We start from the raw sequence: 14,066 nt of genomic DNA, 5'->3' as shown, positions 1-14,066 counted from the left end.
GTTAATAAGTCTTGATTTTGAATATTTAATTCAGCTGAGAAATACCCGAACAACGTCTATCTGTATAATTGAGCTGAGACCACATTATCTTGACAGTGAGTTGTAAAGTGGAATGGTTGCGCTTATGTTAAATCTAAATTAAGATGTTGACAATGAGTGCGTTTTAACATGGAATGCAGATTACAGTCTGCCCAATACCAATGTTGCAAACGGTCCAGTTTGATTATCAGAATATGTATTTGTCCTGGAGGAATCCGATGAGCTATAAAACTCTTTTTCACAGGTGTCCAGTTCATCACCTTCTGCCCTTGTTACTGTTGCGCCCGCAGGCTACACTTGATGACTTGCAGATTGAGCAGGACAAGTTAACAAATTTACACCGATCCAACAACAAGAATCAGAATAAGATTTCCGAGGTAAGCTACAATCCGCAAAACGTAATGCTGTACTTTTAGTCATCTCAGACATTGTCATGTATGTATGATATACTTGCCTGCTTGTGTGATTACCTGTCCGCACACTGGCCTATTTATACTTTAAAGTCAAACTACATCTTGTGCTGCAAAGGGGTATCTATTTGGTGTTTGAACATCCTAACACCTGTTTTATTGCCAGAAAGGGTAGAACCTATTATTATTTTTCAAAGTGGGCAACTTGAATTTTAATAACTGCTTCCAGACACTCATGTCAAATGGACCATGTTGCACCTGCTGTGGAGATGTCTTCAACCTGCCGTTCCTCTTTGTAATATGTTCCCGCTGTTCTCATTGCATCAAAACGGCCACGAGTCACGCTTCAATCAAATAAAAATGGTGGCACAAATCCCATAGATGTATGTTGCGTGAGAAAATATCTCTCAAGTGTTGTGTTGCGTGGAAACACGCTAAGAACGATGAACAGCCTATCACCTGTCTTGTTCACTGATGGCTGGAAAAACCGAATAACTAACAACGTCTTATTGTGAAACATTAAAAAAGGCGTAATGACAGTCATATTGGCAGGGCATTTTTTTATAATCAGAGTAAAATATATGGAGTGCTTCTCGAGGGTTATTGAGACAGTTGTTTCGGGACATGAGGTCTGTTATTTTTGTCAGCATTGCTCCGCTTCAGGATAGAACTCGTGAATAACCCGTGCAATTCAATGAATTTTCACAAACATATATTTAGAAAAATATATAACGATGTATCTTTTACAGTACCACTGAACACGTGGTGAAATCTGGCTATCGTACAGCTATTGAATTAACTTCTGTATGGGCTGCACCGCATACTATACAGGACGATTTAATAATCAATCGTTTATAGCCCTTTATCAATCCACAGCTGGATGAAGGCCTCGATCACGCTCTGTGGGTCATGGGGGTTGCTTCACAGGACCTCGCCATGTAGGTCAGTGTGGTTCGGTGAACGGGGGGCCTAGGACCAGTTTAGGCATCACTCGCCACTGACGTTTTCTGTGAACGGGAATCTCAGGGAAGCTGGGTTCGTAGTGAATTGAAATCATGGGGAAGCAGGGTTCATAGTGGATTGGAATCTGAGGGCAGCTGGGTTCATAGTGGATTGGAAGCTCAGGGCAGCTGGGCTCATAGTGGATTGGAATCTCGGGGTAGCTGGGTTCATAGTGGATTGGAATCTCGGGGCAGCTGAGTTCATAGTGGATTGGAATCTCAGGGCAGCTGGGCTCATAGTGGATTGGAATCTCGGGGCAGCTGGGTTCATAGTGGATTGGAATCTCGGGGCAGGTGGGTTCATAGTGGATTGGAATCTCGGGGCAGGTGGGCTCATAGTGGATTGGAATCTCGGGTCAGCTGGGTTCATAGTGGATTGGAATCTCGGGGCAGCTGGGTTCATAGTGGATTGGAATCTCGGGGCAGCTGGGCTCATAGTGGATTGGAATCTCGGGGCAGCTGGGTTCATAGTGGATTGGAATCTCGGGGCAGCTGGGTTCATAGTGGATTGGAATCTGAGGGCAGCTAGGTTCATAGTGGATTGGAATCTCGGGACAGCTGGGTTCATAGTGGATTGGAATCTCGGGGCAGCTGGGTTCATAGTGGATTGGAATCTCGGGGCAGCTGGGCTCATAGTGGATTGGAATCTCGGGGCAGCTGGGTTCATAGTGGATTGGAATCTGAGGGCAGCTGGGTTCATAGTGGATTGGAATCTGAGGGCAGCTGGGTTCATAGTGGATTGGAATCTCGGGGCAGCTGGGCTCATAGTGGATTGGAATCTCGGGGCAGCTGGGCTCAGAGTGGATTGGAATCTGAGGGCAGGTGGGTTCATAGTGGATTGGAATCTCGGGGCAGCTGGGCTCATAGTGGATTGGAATCTCGGGGCAGCTGGGTTCATAGTGGATTGGAATCTCGGGGCAGCTGAGCTCATAGTGGATTGGAATCTCGGGGCAGCTGGGTTCATAGTGGATTGGAATCTCGGGGCAGCTGGGCTCATAGTGGATTGGAATCTCGGGGCAGCTGGGTTCATAGTGGATTGGAATCTCGGGACAGCTGGGTTCATAGTGGATTGGAATCTCGGGGCAGCTGGGCTCATAGTGGATTGGAATCTGAGGGCAGGTGGGTTCATAGTGGATTGGAATCTCGGGGCAGCTGGGTTCATAGTGGATTGGAATCTCGGGGCAGCTAGGTTCATAGTGGATTGGAATCTGAGGGCAGCTGGGTTCATAGTGGATTGGAATCTCGGGGCAGCTGGGTTCATAGTGGATTGGAATCTCGGGGCAGCTGGGCTCATAGTGGATTGGAATCTCGGGGCAGCTGGGTTCATAGTGGATTGGAATCTCGGGGCAGCTAGGTTCATAGTGGATTGGAATCTCGGGGCAGCTGGGCTCATAGTGGATTGGAATCTCGGGGCAGCTAGGTTCATAGTGGATTGGAATCTGAGGGCAGCTGGGTTCATAGTGGATTGGAATCTCGGGGCAGCTGGGTTCATAGTGGATTGGAATCTCGGGGCAGCTGGGCTCATAGTGGATTGGAATCTCGGGGCAGCTGGGTTCATTTCGGAATGGAATCTCGGGCACCGGGGTTCAGAGTGGGGTGCGATAACCACTGCGTCGTCAGTCTCCATGACTGCTTAGAATGTTGGAACTGAATTTGCCTCCAGCTGCCCTTGCAAAGCGAGTGCTGATGTGGTAGAAGTTAAAAGCAATTGCCCCTGGCCTCTGCCCAAGAAACAATTGCTCAGTTGCGTCGGTTTCGCTTTGCACGTAAAATGAAGAATATTTCGGCTATACTCTCGCTCGCCTTTGCAGTTTGAACTTCTTCTCCCACAGCTACATTGGCAACATATGCATAATTCATGTCAAGCGCGCAGTCGGTGTTTGTTTTATTGTGTCTGCTCGTGTAATGCCCTCTGCATAAATGTGATAGTGGTGCTCAAACGGTGGAAGGGATTAATTCACCTCGCTTTTTTTACCCCCCCCCCCATTCAAAGATCCATCTTTAATGGGACATATTGAGTTTCCAACTATGTACACAGCACTGTGTTTCACTTGGCAATAGACAGAGAAAGGTATGTGGGGGTATACTCTGCAGGTGTGCCTGCTTGTGGCAAGGCCTTTTTGTGGCTTACAGTTCGGTAAAGTTTAATTTGTATTTGATCAAAGGTCTGGCTTTTAATTCGATGTTGCGCTGTGTTGATAGCGAGAGGAGTTTTTATTATTATTATTATAAAACGAAGCACGAAGCATGTCGTGCTTAACAAGTTACGGAGGTTTCCATGTTCTCGCATTGCTATTTTGAACAACCGCATATGTTCAGCATGAGACGGATTAAACAATACGTGAAGATATACGTCGCGTCAAGCACCAACGGGTGAATTTCCATTAAAGAAAACATTGCAATTTGGAGGCCTTTTTGTTTTTGCGGTTTCAAATTTGTGTCAGGTATTTGCGATTTTGAGTCGTTCATGTTGCCCGAACGTGTCATCCATCCGAAATTGCACGCATACAATAGTTCTATCACATTCATTTACGTGGACCCATCCGCAATGATCGCTATTTCATAGTCTACATTTAAAAAGGGAGCTACGGAAAACCGTGACCTGTGTATGTATGTTGGGCGTCTTTCGCACCGCACGTAACCAACCATGCTAATCACTGCATCGTGTGCAGCTGGAAGATCTCCTTGACCAGGAGAAGAAACTTCGAGTGGAGTTCGAGAAAGCCAAACGTAAGTTGGAGTCGGACCTCAGGTCGACCGTGGACTCTCTCAACGAGATGGAGCGGCACAAGCTGGAGATGGAGGAGGTCATCAAGAAGTGAGTAGCGAGGAGACCGCCTGGCTCAGGGTGCCGAGTGCTGAGCCCGGCACCACCGATATCCTGAGTTGTAGCCAACTGGGGTTTAAACTGGGGCTTAAACTGAGGTTTAAACTGGGTTCTCAAGTGTTTTGCGAGTGAATGGTGTCTGCCAAGCTACGAAGTGCATTGCAAAAATCCCATCGGCGTGAAGTTCGGTTTGTCACTTCGTTTGGCTAAATGCCACCGCTGAGATTTAGAAAAATACACAATATTGACTTGGCTGCCATCCAATTAACATTTCTCCCTGGCCAAGTGTGTCGGGCCGCGAGACCGCTCGTGCGTGGATAAAAGGTCTCGGAAATAGTTATGCGATATCTGCATCTGCAGGATGTTCTCGGCCCCTGCGACGATTTACGAAAGGGCACTTAATCGCATTCGACACAACTCTGATAACGCAATCAAAACAAATATTTTGACATAAAAAAACACCAAAAGGTACAATAGACGTGAGTGAGGATTGTCTTGCGCAGGGAGTGTCCGTGTGCGCGTGGAGATGCCGTGGAGACGTCGGGTGTCGACCGGCCACATTCCTGCAGAATTAAATTTGCTCCAGAATTCACGTGCAGAAAAAAAGGCTCCCATAGGAATGCGGAGGCTTAGCTCCCCTTGGGCCGATGTCTTTTCAAAGAGCAAAGGTAAAGGTGCTGCCCTGAAATGTCTTGCTCACACAACTGCTGGTGGAAGAAACTCCACTATAGAAAATCCTACAGTGCCCCCCCCCCCCCCCCGCTCTAGAGGGTGTATTTGGCCTACTCTTCTATACTGGCCATGCATCTTGGAAGAGGTGGGAGGACCCACAATCGAGCCTGCCACGCGTTGCATGCCGACCAACCGTGTTCCTTTTACGCAGGAGGAAATGCATTACGAGACATCTAGACATCTAATCTGCATTAAACACAATTTCTTTTTCTCTCCTAGAAATGTTCTGTTTTGTCGACCTTATTTTTAATGGGGTTGAAAAAGATTTCTTGAAAAACGTTAAAACCCCACGCAGTTTGTGAAGCAAACATGCAAAACTTGTGACAGTACTTAATCTACTCTCCTCGGCTTGGTTGCTTCCATGGATAACGCGTTGATGCCAGATTAATTGACTAATGCTGCCCAATAGACACAGGTCACCCTTACACAAACGGCAATACAGTTGACAAGTTATATCTGCTGCCGTGTGCCGGCATATCTAATAGATTTTTGGGGGGGTTAGGGTGGGGATAATCGCGGTGCCGATGGGTAATTGTGTGGCTGTGCTGATAGGCGCTTGGCGAGACGCCGCCAGACACGCCAGACACGCGCACCTTTGTCCACGATAATTCCAGAGAGGGGACTTATCGCACCTGAGCAGCGGTGCAACAACCAGTTTGTTGGGTCGATGCGAGGGGGCGCGCTGTGGCTAGGCACGATCCTGTCTGGTGTTGATGATGAGCCGGAGAGATCGTACGAGTCAAACAAAAAATCTCTCTCTCTTTCTCTCTCCGACTGCACTAAAGGACGGTGGAAGGCCACCTTTCAGTAACAGAGCTGAACCGTCTTGACCGTGGATCCCAGTTACCGTGCACTCTGAGTGCAGGTGCGGCGGAAGGGGGATGTTTTGACAGCGGTGTGTGTGACAGGGGTTGTTTGGTCGATGGGTCTCTTATCTCCGGTGTCATCTGAACTCCTGGTTTCATTCCTGTGATTAGAGAAGTCCAATGGAATGGCGGAGTGTAGAAAGTAAAACAAATAAAAGGGCCACATGTTTTTTTTTTGCAGTGATATAATCATTATCGTTACTGAGCCGGTAATTATTGCCAGATAAAGCATTGATGTCTATCTTTTATTTTCAATGGTCATCAAGGTTTTTTTTTTAACGGTAACTATTGTGCTCATAAAGACCTTGAGCGTATCATATATTTTTAAATGGCATATGTTCTTGCAAATGGATGTATTTGTTGCACTTACATGCTGTTCTTATATATTGAGTCTAAAGAATGTTTGACTTCTGTGTAAACTAATATATATGTAATGTAACACTGTCAGCACACGAAAGGTCACGAATATAATTTTTCTCATGACAGGTGCTTGGCATGAACATCGAAATCCCGCGCTGGTGTAACTCGCTGTGTGATCCGTGCGTGTTTTCTCTTGTTCTCGTTAGGAGAGATTACGAGATCAATGCCATGAACGCACGGCTTGAGGATGAGCAGAATATGTCCATGAACTTGCAACGCAAGCTCAAGGAGCTGCAGGTGCGTGCGTGTCTGTCTGCAAGTGAATGGGTGTGCTTGCACGTGAGCGACCATTTGTGTGCGTGCGTTAATGCACGTGCAGGGTTGTGTGTGTGTGTGTGCGCGTGTGTGTGATTGCACGTGCAGGGGTGTGTGTGTGAATGTACGTGCAGGGGTGCGTGTCTGTGTGTGTGTGTGAATGCACGCACAGGGGTGCGTGTGTGTGTGGGCGTGTGAATGCACGTGCAAGTGTGTGTGTGATTGCACGTGCAGGGGTGTGTGTGGGCGTGCGTGTGAATGCACGTGCAGGGGTGTGTGTGTGTGGGCGTGCGTGTGAATGCACGTGCAGGGGAGCGTGTGTGTGCATGCGTTTCAATGCACGTGCAGGGTGCGTGTGTGTGTGTGTGTGAATGCACGTGCAGGGTGCGTGTGTGTGCGTGTGTGTGCGTGTGTGTGCGTGTGTGTGCATGCGTTTCAATGCACGTGCAGGGTGCGTGTGTGTGCGTGTGTATGCGTGCGTGCGCGCACAGAGGTTAGCGCGCTGCGCTACGAACCCAGCGACCCGAGTTCAACTCCCGCTCACGGCCAACACAAATTGACGATTATCTGAACTGGTCGTGGGCCTCCTCCCGGTCGACTCAGCCTCCAATGAGTACCTGGTGCAGTGTGTAAACATCACTACAGAGGAGACAAAGGCAGCCGGGCGTGGTGCTGTCCTCCGACTCTCTCGTGCACAATTATTGAATTGCTCCAAAAGTCTATGTAGGCTACACAGGGGGTGTACTATATATATGTGTGCGTGTGCATGTTCACATGTGTTTTCTTAAAATAGAATTGAATTGTTAATTCATGACAAGGTCACCTATTTACCGTGTTTCCTGCTAAGTGAGTGCACAGTTATTAACTCTGCATCTGGAGGCGCATGGAACGACGCGTACGGTGTGCGCGCTAATGCGTTGTATAAAATTACGTCCCTTGTTCGAAGTCCCAGTTGTCCGAGGCGTGATGGTTTAATGTGCCAATATATAAGTGACAAGCCAGATCCTGGGGCTAAAGTTAATGGGAAGGCGGCTCCCGGGGTGATTTCTACCCTTCCTTACGAAATGAAGGACTCAGGCAAACCGTAGCGACGAGCTTGTTTGACCAAGGCATGACCTCAGTGCCCTCATTTTAAAGCGTCCCCTGTTGTCCCTTCACTCAGCGGTGTGAGGGTGGATTTGGGGCAGGCAGGGCTGTGCAGCATGCATGTGGCCCCTCTTTTGTCATGCTCAGAATTACTGCTTGCCCTTCTGCCGGAAGCCGATGGATAGAAATTACCGCTGATAGTATCAGAACAGGAATGGGTCAGGTATTAGATAGAGTCGCACAGCTGGGAAATCGTCAGACCTCAGGAGGAACTCTTCCGTTTTAAAACAGTCTAGCCAGTTAATATATGAAGGAAGCCACGTAAGGCTAATGATGTTGATGGTCAAAGCTGGCATAGCAGCAGTGCTTGGCATTTAATGCAATGCGGGTAATCTGTCTAGCGGCAATAATTCGCCGTATCACACCGTAACAGTCAGGAAATTAATGGAATTTCTTACTGTACAATGTTTGGACACAATTGATCTGTTTTACCACTGAGTACTGTTTTTTTTATTTTTTTAACAAATGTAATTAGGTATTTTAATGAATTTTACTTTAAAACATTTCCATATGTATATATACACACTGCACATGTGTGATTGATTATTTGCTAATTTAATTAAATGCTTGCAAATAGGTAGCAAATATTAACCCACCAGCATGTGACTTGAGAGTTGTAACATTGGATGCTTCAAAGGCCATTTTAGATTCCTCAAAGTGTGATGTTTATATGCCTTCCTCTGGCTTTTAGCGATTAAATTATTCGTTGAAGAAGTATTTTAATTTAGTAAAACGGTGGCTGTGAGTGGACGAAACACACAAAGCTTCGTGGTGACCGCCAGTGCCGCCCAGCAGAGAGCGAGGCGCGTGGCTTACGGACGAGACGAAATTAACGAGTCTGAGAGTAGTGGACCCAGACGGAGATTATAAGCAATGTTAAGAGGCGGAAAACGCACTTAGGAATTCCAGAAATGTAAACGGTAATTTATGTAATTACAATAATCATGGTAATATCGAGGTGGATGTGGGGTGGGGGCTTTTTTCGACTGCTTTAGTCAACTGAACTGATTATATGAAATCCACAGTTTGAGACTTGACCACAATTTCGCATAATGTCATCATCGACTAGGCTAATAACTATGACTAAAAATGCTCACTCAGATAAAACACGAAACCTTATCGGCAAACATCCTCAGCATTGAGCCCGCGAATATGCAACCTGCTCTGATACTGTGGGCTGGGTGTGGTGGGGTGGTGTGGTGGCTGGGTGTGGTGGGGTGGTGTGGTGGGGTGGTTTGGTGGGGTGGGGTGGTGTGGTGGGGTGGTGTGGTGGGCTGGGTGTGGTGGTGTGGTGGCTGGGTGTGGTGGGGTGGTGTGGTGGGCTGGGTGTGGTGGGGTGGTGTGGTGGGCTGGGTGTGGTGGGGTGGTGTGGTGGGGTGGTGTGGTGGCTGGGTGTGGTGGCTGGGTGTGGTGGCTGGGTGTGGTGGCTGGGTGTGGTGGGGTGGTGTGGTGGGCTGGGTGTGGTGGGGTGGTGTGGTGGGCTGGGTGTGGTGGGGTGGTGTGGTGGGCTGGGTGTGGTGGGGTGGTGTGGTGGGCTGGGTGTGGTGTGGTGGCTGGGTGTGGTGGGTGTGGTGGCTGGGTGTGGTGGGGTGGTGGGGTGGTGTGGTGGCTGGGTGTGGTGTGGTGTGATGGGTGTGGTGGGGTGGTGTGGTGGCTGGGTGTGGTGGGGTGGGTGGCCCCTGCCATACGCGTGTGCATGCGTCCCGTCAACAGGTTGGTTCCATAAACTTCCCAGGGGGAACTCCCCAACACTGCATCGTGCCTCCGCCCTGTGTTTATTGGATGGTAATACACAATTATCTGCAACGCGGTCCCGAATTCGATCCGTAAGACTCAAATATTCTCCAGCTGAGAAAACGACGCACCCTTGGTGGAATTCCTCAATCCGAGCACAGCGAGCTCAGGGAACACGTGCGGTCATTGTAAACATCTGAGTTGCACTCTCGCGGCCGTTAAATTGACCTTCATTTGAATCCCATCAGTTCACAACACTGTGTGACGCGTGGCGATTTTTGCGCAAACTGAAAATTTCACGAAACTTACCTTTGGGGTGTGCGCGTGCAAGGCTTTAAGCATGTAAAACGCCGCCCTTGTGATTTCAAGGGCCTACATTGTGAAACCCTGCCTGACAATACAAGACGTGAAACTTCGAATTGATTCGTTTCGAACGGCCCATTGGAAAGTGATTGGATGCTGCATCCAGGAATGTATGTACACGTATGCCGAACTTATTTCACAGCGTACGTAGCCAGCCGTGCTAATCGCAGGTGCGGGGATGGCCGCGCTTCCTTTATTTCACGCCTCTCGGATTCTTTAGCCGTGAAGTGGCCGTGTCCGTATCTCTGTGCGAGCGGTGCGGTTACCTCCTCTTCCAGATGGCGTGGTGCATGGTGCGTCTGCGTGAAATCTTCGTTCACTCCAGGAACAAATCCCAATTAGAGTTGTGATGAATCGCGTTTCACGAAGCGCTGGCCGCGGGGGATCATGGTTCTGTGTTGAAACGCTTATTGCGTCTCGTGCGTTACGAGAGAAAAAAATAACACTCTATTATAGGTGATAATACCGAGCACTTAAAGCGCGCGAGAAGAAATTCTAATGTGCCATTAAAAACCTCTGAGCACCATCACCCGTCACACCCTTCGCTTAGTTCTCCACTTCACTGGATGCTTGCGGGGCATGCGAGAGAGTGAGAAAAAAAATATCCTGATGGCATTTCTTGGTTAGAGCTTTTTTTTCTGGCTCCTTAGACAGCACTCAGGGGGGGGGAGGGGAAATACATTTTGAAAATTGTCTTATTTTGTACCCCGACTCCTTGCGCTACAGGCTAGACACACTGTATAGCCACGTTATTATTATTATCGAGTCATGCTTTTTAGTTGTGCTGCTCGATGATGGGGGTGTTGGAGGGGGTGCTATTTAGCATTCTCAAACCCAGCCCGTGTTAAAGTTCACCCATTTTAGCTGTCACGCTCTTACAAAATAATCTCTGGCAAGCACGGACGCCGCTATTACCGCTGGCATCCTGTGACGGCGCGTAGGTGGTTCTATTGTTTTAAAAACAAAAACAAGACTTGAGATCGTTCAACACGCTGACGTTCAATGACGAGGGGGTTTTAATTAGTGGCTAGAACTTTGACCGACACGGGTTGTGACAATAATTGGGAGGCGCGCGAGGCTCAACCGTTGGACTCGGCATACCTGGCAGCGCAAGCAAAGAGTGCGAGCAGACGAGTGCGTGTGATAGCTGAGCCTGGCGTTGCTTGCCAACACCATTTTCGGACGAGCCGTTTGAGCGAGGGCTGGTGACCGCGTCCATGAACAAGCCGGAGTGCTCGCTGCTCGAATAATCGGCGAAAAGGCTCGAGAAAGCGGCTCCTGTCTCTCCCCGGCAGACGAGACTCTGACGACTCCCCGTTGGAGAGCGGAGTGCGGTGGAATGCTGATAATGAAAACAAGCTGCTTCATGTGGGATTTACAGCTTACCCGCCAGGCAGTCACTTCTAATCTTCCCCTGTGCCACTAAACACTGCCCGACTCCCGCTGGCTGGGGTTTTTTCAAAGTTGTTCGATTAGAAAAGAGGATTTTACGACAATTTTTTAAAGGCATGTACGCTTTCTGCACTGTGCAAAAACGACAGCAGGTGAAGCCATGAGGGCTGACTGCGTGGCATTGAAAATCTGAAGGCTACGAGTCTTCCCGCTGTCAAAAAATAAGACTTCCTTAGTCTGCCTTCAATACCAGCGTATCTTGCAGTTGGAGATGTAAAAGTGTACTTTATGTACAGGATAATACATGTATTTTATGTTGGATGTTGCCATTCTACAACATTCAACACGTGCATTATTACGTTGTATAATGGATGGCATATATATGATGGGGACATAATGTCAGCTTAGCTATGCTGTTAATTATATTCTCTATAATGCCACCAATTATTAATGTTTCATGTGCTTCGCCACATTGGTCGGTGCGGGTTGGTGAAGGAAGAGCCCGGAACGATTTAAAGCCTCACTCGCCACAGACGTTAACCATGGCTGGGGATCAAACTCGGGTCGTCAGGTTCCTAGCGCAGTGCGCGAACCGCTATGCCGCTGCTCCACGATAATTGTACGTATTTAATTACCATTGCCTATTTGGAGTCTGGTGTAAATGCATGAGTATCACTTCACGGGAAGTCAACAGTGGTGTTCCTCTCGAGGCACCACCTGCTGTCACAGGGAGTGAGTTGGGTTTACATGGTAAACATCTGCGCAAAATGTGCATGCTCAATTAACTATCAGGCACTGCCTCATCTCCATTAAAGGCCCTGAATCAGCGGTGTAAATTTGGCATTGCTATAATAAAGGCAAGCCAATCGTGGAACAACTATTATTCCCACAAATTGCTACGTGGTTTATTGACCCCGAGAAAATGATGGGCCGAGTTGACCCTACCACTGGCTGCAGGCCACCAACGGAGATAATCGCTGACTCAAACTGGTCTGAATAGAAGAGGCAAATTGACTTCGCTTTCATCTAAATACTACATTCGTAAATATAACGCACACGTGGCGTTCTCTCGTTTTGCCAGACGGAGTGGTGAGTCCATGAATGTCTTCGTGAATAATAATAATAGTTCAATTTATAACGCGCGCAAATTTGCGGACGTAGTGGCCGCAACTCAGAGGCGCGGAGCCAAGCTCAGAGTCGCTCGAAAGCACGTGGTTGTAGAGGTGAGTTTTTAAGTCTCTCTTGAAGGAGGCGATTGAGGTGATGCTGCGAATGTGCAGAGGGATATCGTTCCAGCCTCTTATCCGTGCATCTCTCTCCTTCTTCCCAGACCCGGGTGGAGGAGCTGGAGGAGGAGCTGGAGGCTGAGCGGGCCATCAGAGCGAAGGTGAGGGGCCGCCTTTCCTCGCACCTTGAATCTTAGAAGGGAGGCTCGGGCACGTCACCTGTGTGTGCACGCTCGTGGCGAAACGGCGCATCAGCTCGTCGATTAATGGCAATCGTTAAAGCCGTGACAAGTGCGGAGACCCTTAATTTGTCGTGAGAATCAACTCCGTCGATGGTTTGTGTCCGTCGTATGGCAATGAACTTCACGTGGCCCTTGCAGCCCCTCACGCGCACTGTCTGTTGACTTTAATCGGGACCCTGGACCGCCACTATTTTAATTGCTGGGCAGATTAATTTGTTACCCATCCTCCTCCACAATTCCGCCTTTTATCACGATTAGGCATTATGATTTTTAAAAAAATAGCGTGTTATTCTACGATCAAATTCTAATAGTCTCAAGCTAAAATTTACATATAATTTGCAAATAGTTCAAATAATCCGTTTCGACAAGCGTGTATCACGAGGGTAAAATAAAAATAAATCTTAACGAATCGATGAATCGCTACATGCCAGACGGATCGATCGCATCGCGTGTGCTTCGTAGGACCACAATGTTCACGCGCTAGAAAGTTGTGCAGTCAACTCTTAATTCTATTTTTTTTAAGTCGCTGAGCAAAGGACAAATGGGCCCCAACATCTCTAATGGGCAATAACAGACAGCACTCTCAAATTTGTAATAGATAAAAAAAAAATGTACGTGTGTTGTGTTATTATTATTATTTTTATTTTATGTTTTATATTAAGCAAGGCTGTTACGAGAGCTTATGGAGTAGAAACGACGGGAGGGAATTCCACAGTGTATGAGTGCGAGGGAAGAGGCGGAGGGAGTGGGGAGTGTGGTGACCTGCAGGGTGGCGGTGGCACGCGGGGAGGCTGCGCTGAATCCGTGTCTGTGCCGTCCACGCAGGCGGTGAAGGTCGCGGGTCATAGGGCAGAGGCAGCAACATACAAACAATAACAAACACAGAGAACGCGATAAACAAAGATAAACAAATACGCAGATTATGCAAAGCATATGTAAATCCGACTATCAAAACATCATCATTGCTTACCGACGAAGCATACGAGTGGAAGTGTAGAATGTGTAATCTCGACAGGACACTCATTACGATGCTACTTCAATTGCAACATTATTCTAAACATCTTTTTGCAATTTTGTTGGGTTTTCATTTCTGCATAAATAATCCCAACAATATGCAAACCAACGAATACACTGCACTTAAACGTATTCAGAAGGGACGTTCATGGCGGTAATGTGCAGACTTAAAGCCACTGCACTGCCGTGCACAGTATGCCATTGAGCTGCAGTGTACAAGCACGAGCCCTCGAGTCTAAATATTGAGACAGAGTGCAGTGGAGAGGTGAGATTAAACACTGCGCGTTTCATCTGCCTACCCTGGTTACTCACTTTCATCTACGTTTAATTAGCAGAGGAATCCTGCAACCCCCGCTGTCCATCCAGCTCTCTGGCATGCGCGCTTTGTGATGTGCATTA

General features: G+C 48.0%; 1 protein-coding gene across 1 annotated transcript in view; it reads left to right on the top strand.

Annotated features, from left to right (window-relative positions):
* LOC144930970 (myosin-16-like) overlaps positions 1-14,066 on the top strand; it is an 81,603-nt gene that overhangs the window by 40,512 nt on the left and 27,025 nt on the right. The window contains exons 27-30 of the mRNA XM_078854832.1: positions 330-416; positions 4,123-4,268; positions 6,442-6,532; positions 12,516-12,572. Coding sequence (XP_078710958.1) covers positions 330-416; positions 4,123-4,268; positions 6,442-6,532; positions 12,516-12,572 — 381 coding nt within the window. The remainder of the gene's footprint in view (positions 1-329; positions 417-4,122; positions 4,269-6,441; positions 6,533-12,515; positions 12,573-14,066) is intronic.

The sequence above is a fragment of the Lampetra fluviatilis genome, chromosome 1, assembly GCF_964198595.1.
Source record: "Lampetra fluviatilis chromosome 1, kcLamFluv1.1, whole genome shotgun sequence".
NCBI classification, from domain to species: domain Eukaryota; kingdom Metazoa; phylum Chordata; class Hyperoartia; order Petromyzontiformes; family Petromyzontidae; genus Lampetra; species Lampetra fluviatilis.
The sequence above is the reverse complement of the archived record's forward strand: the minus strand, read 5'-3'. Positions and strand labels throughout refer to the sequence as shown.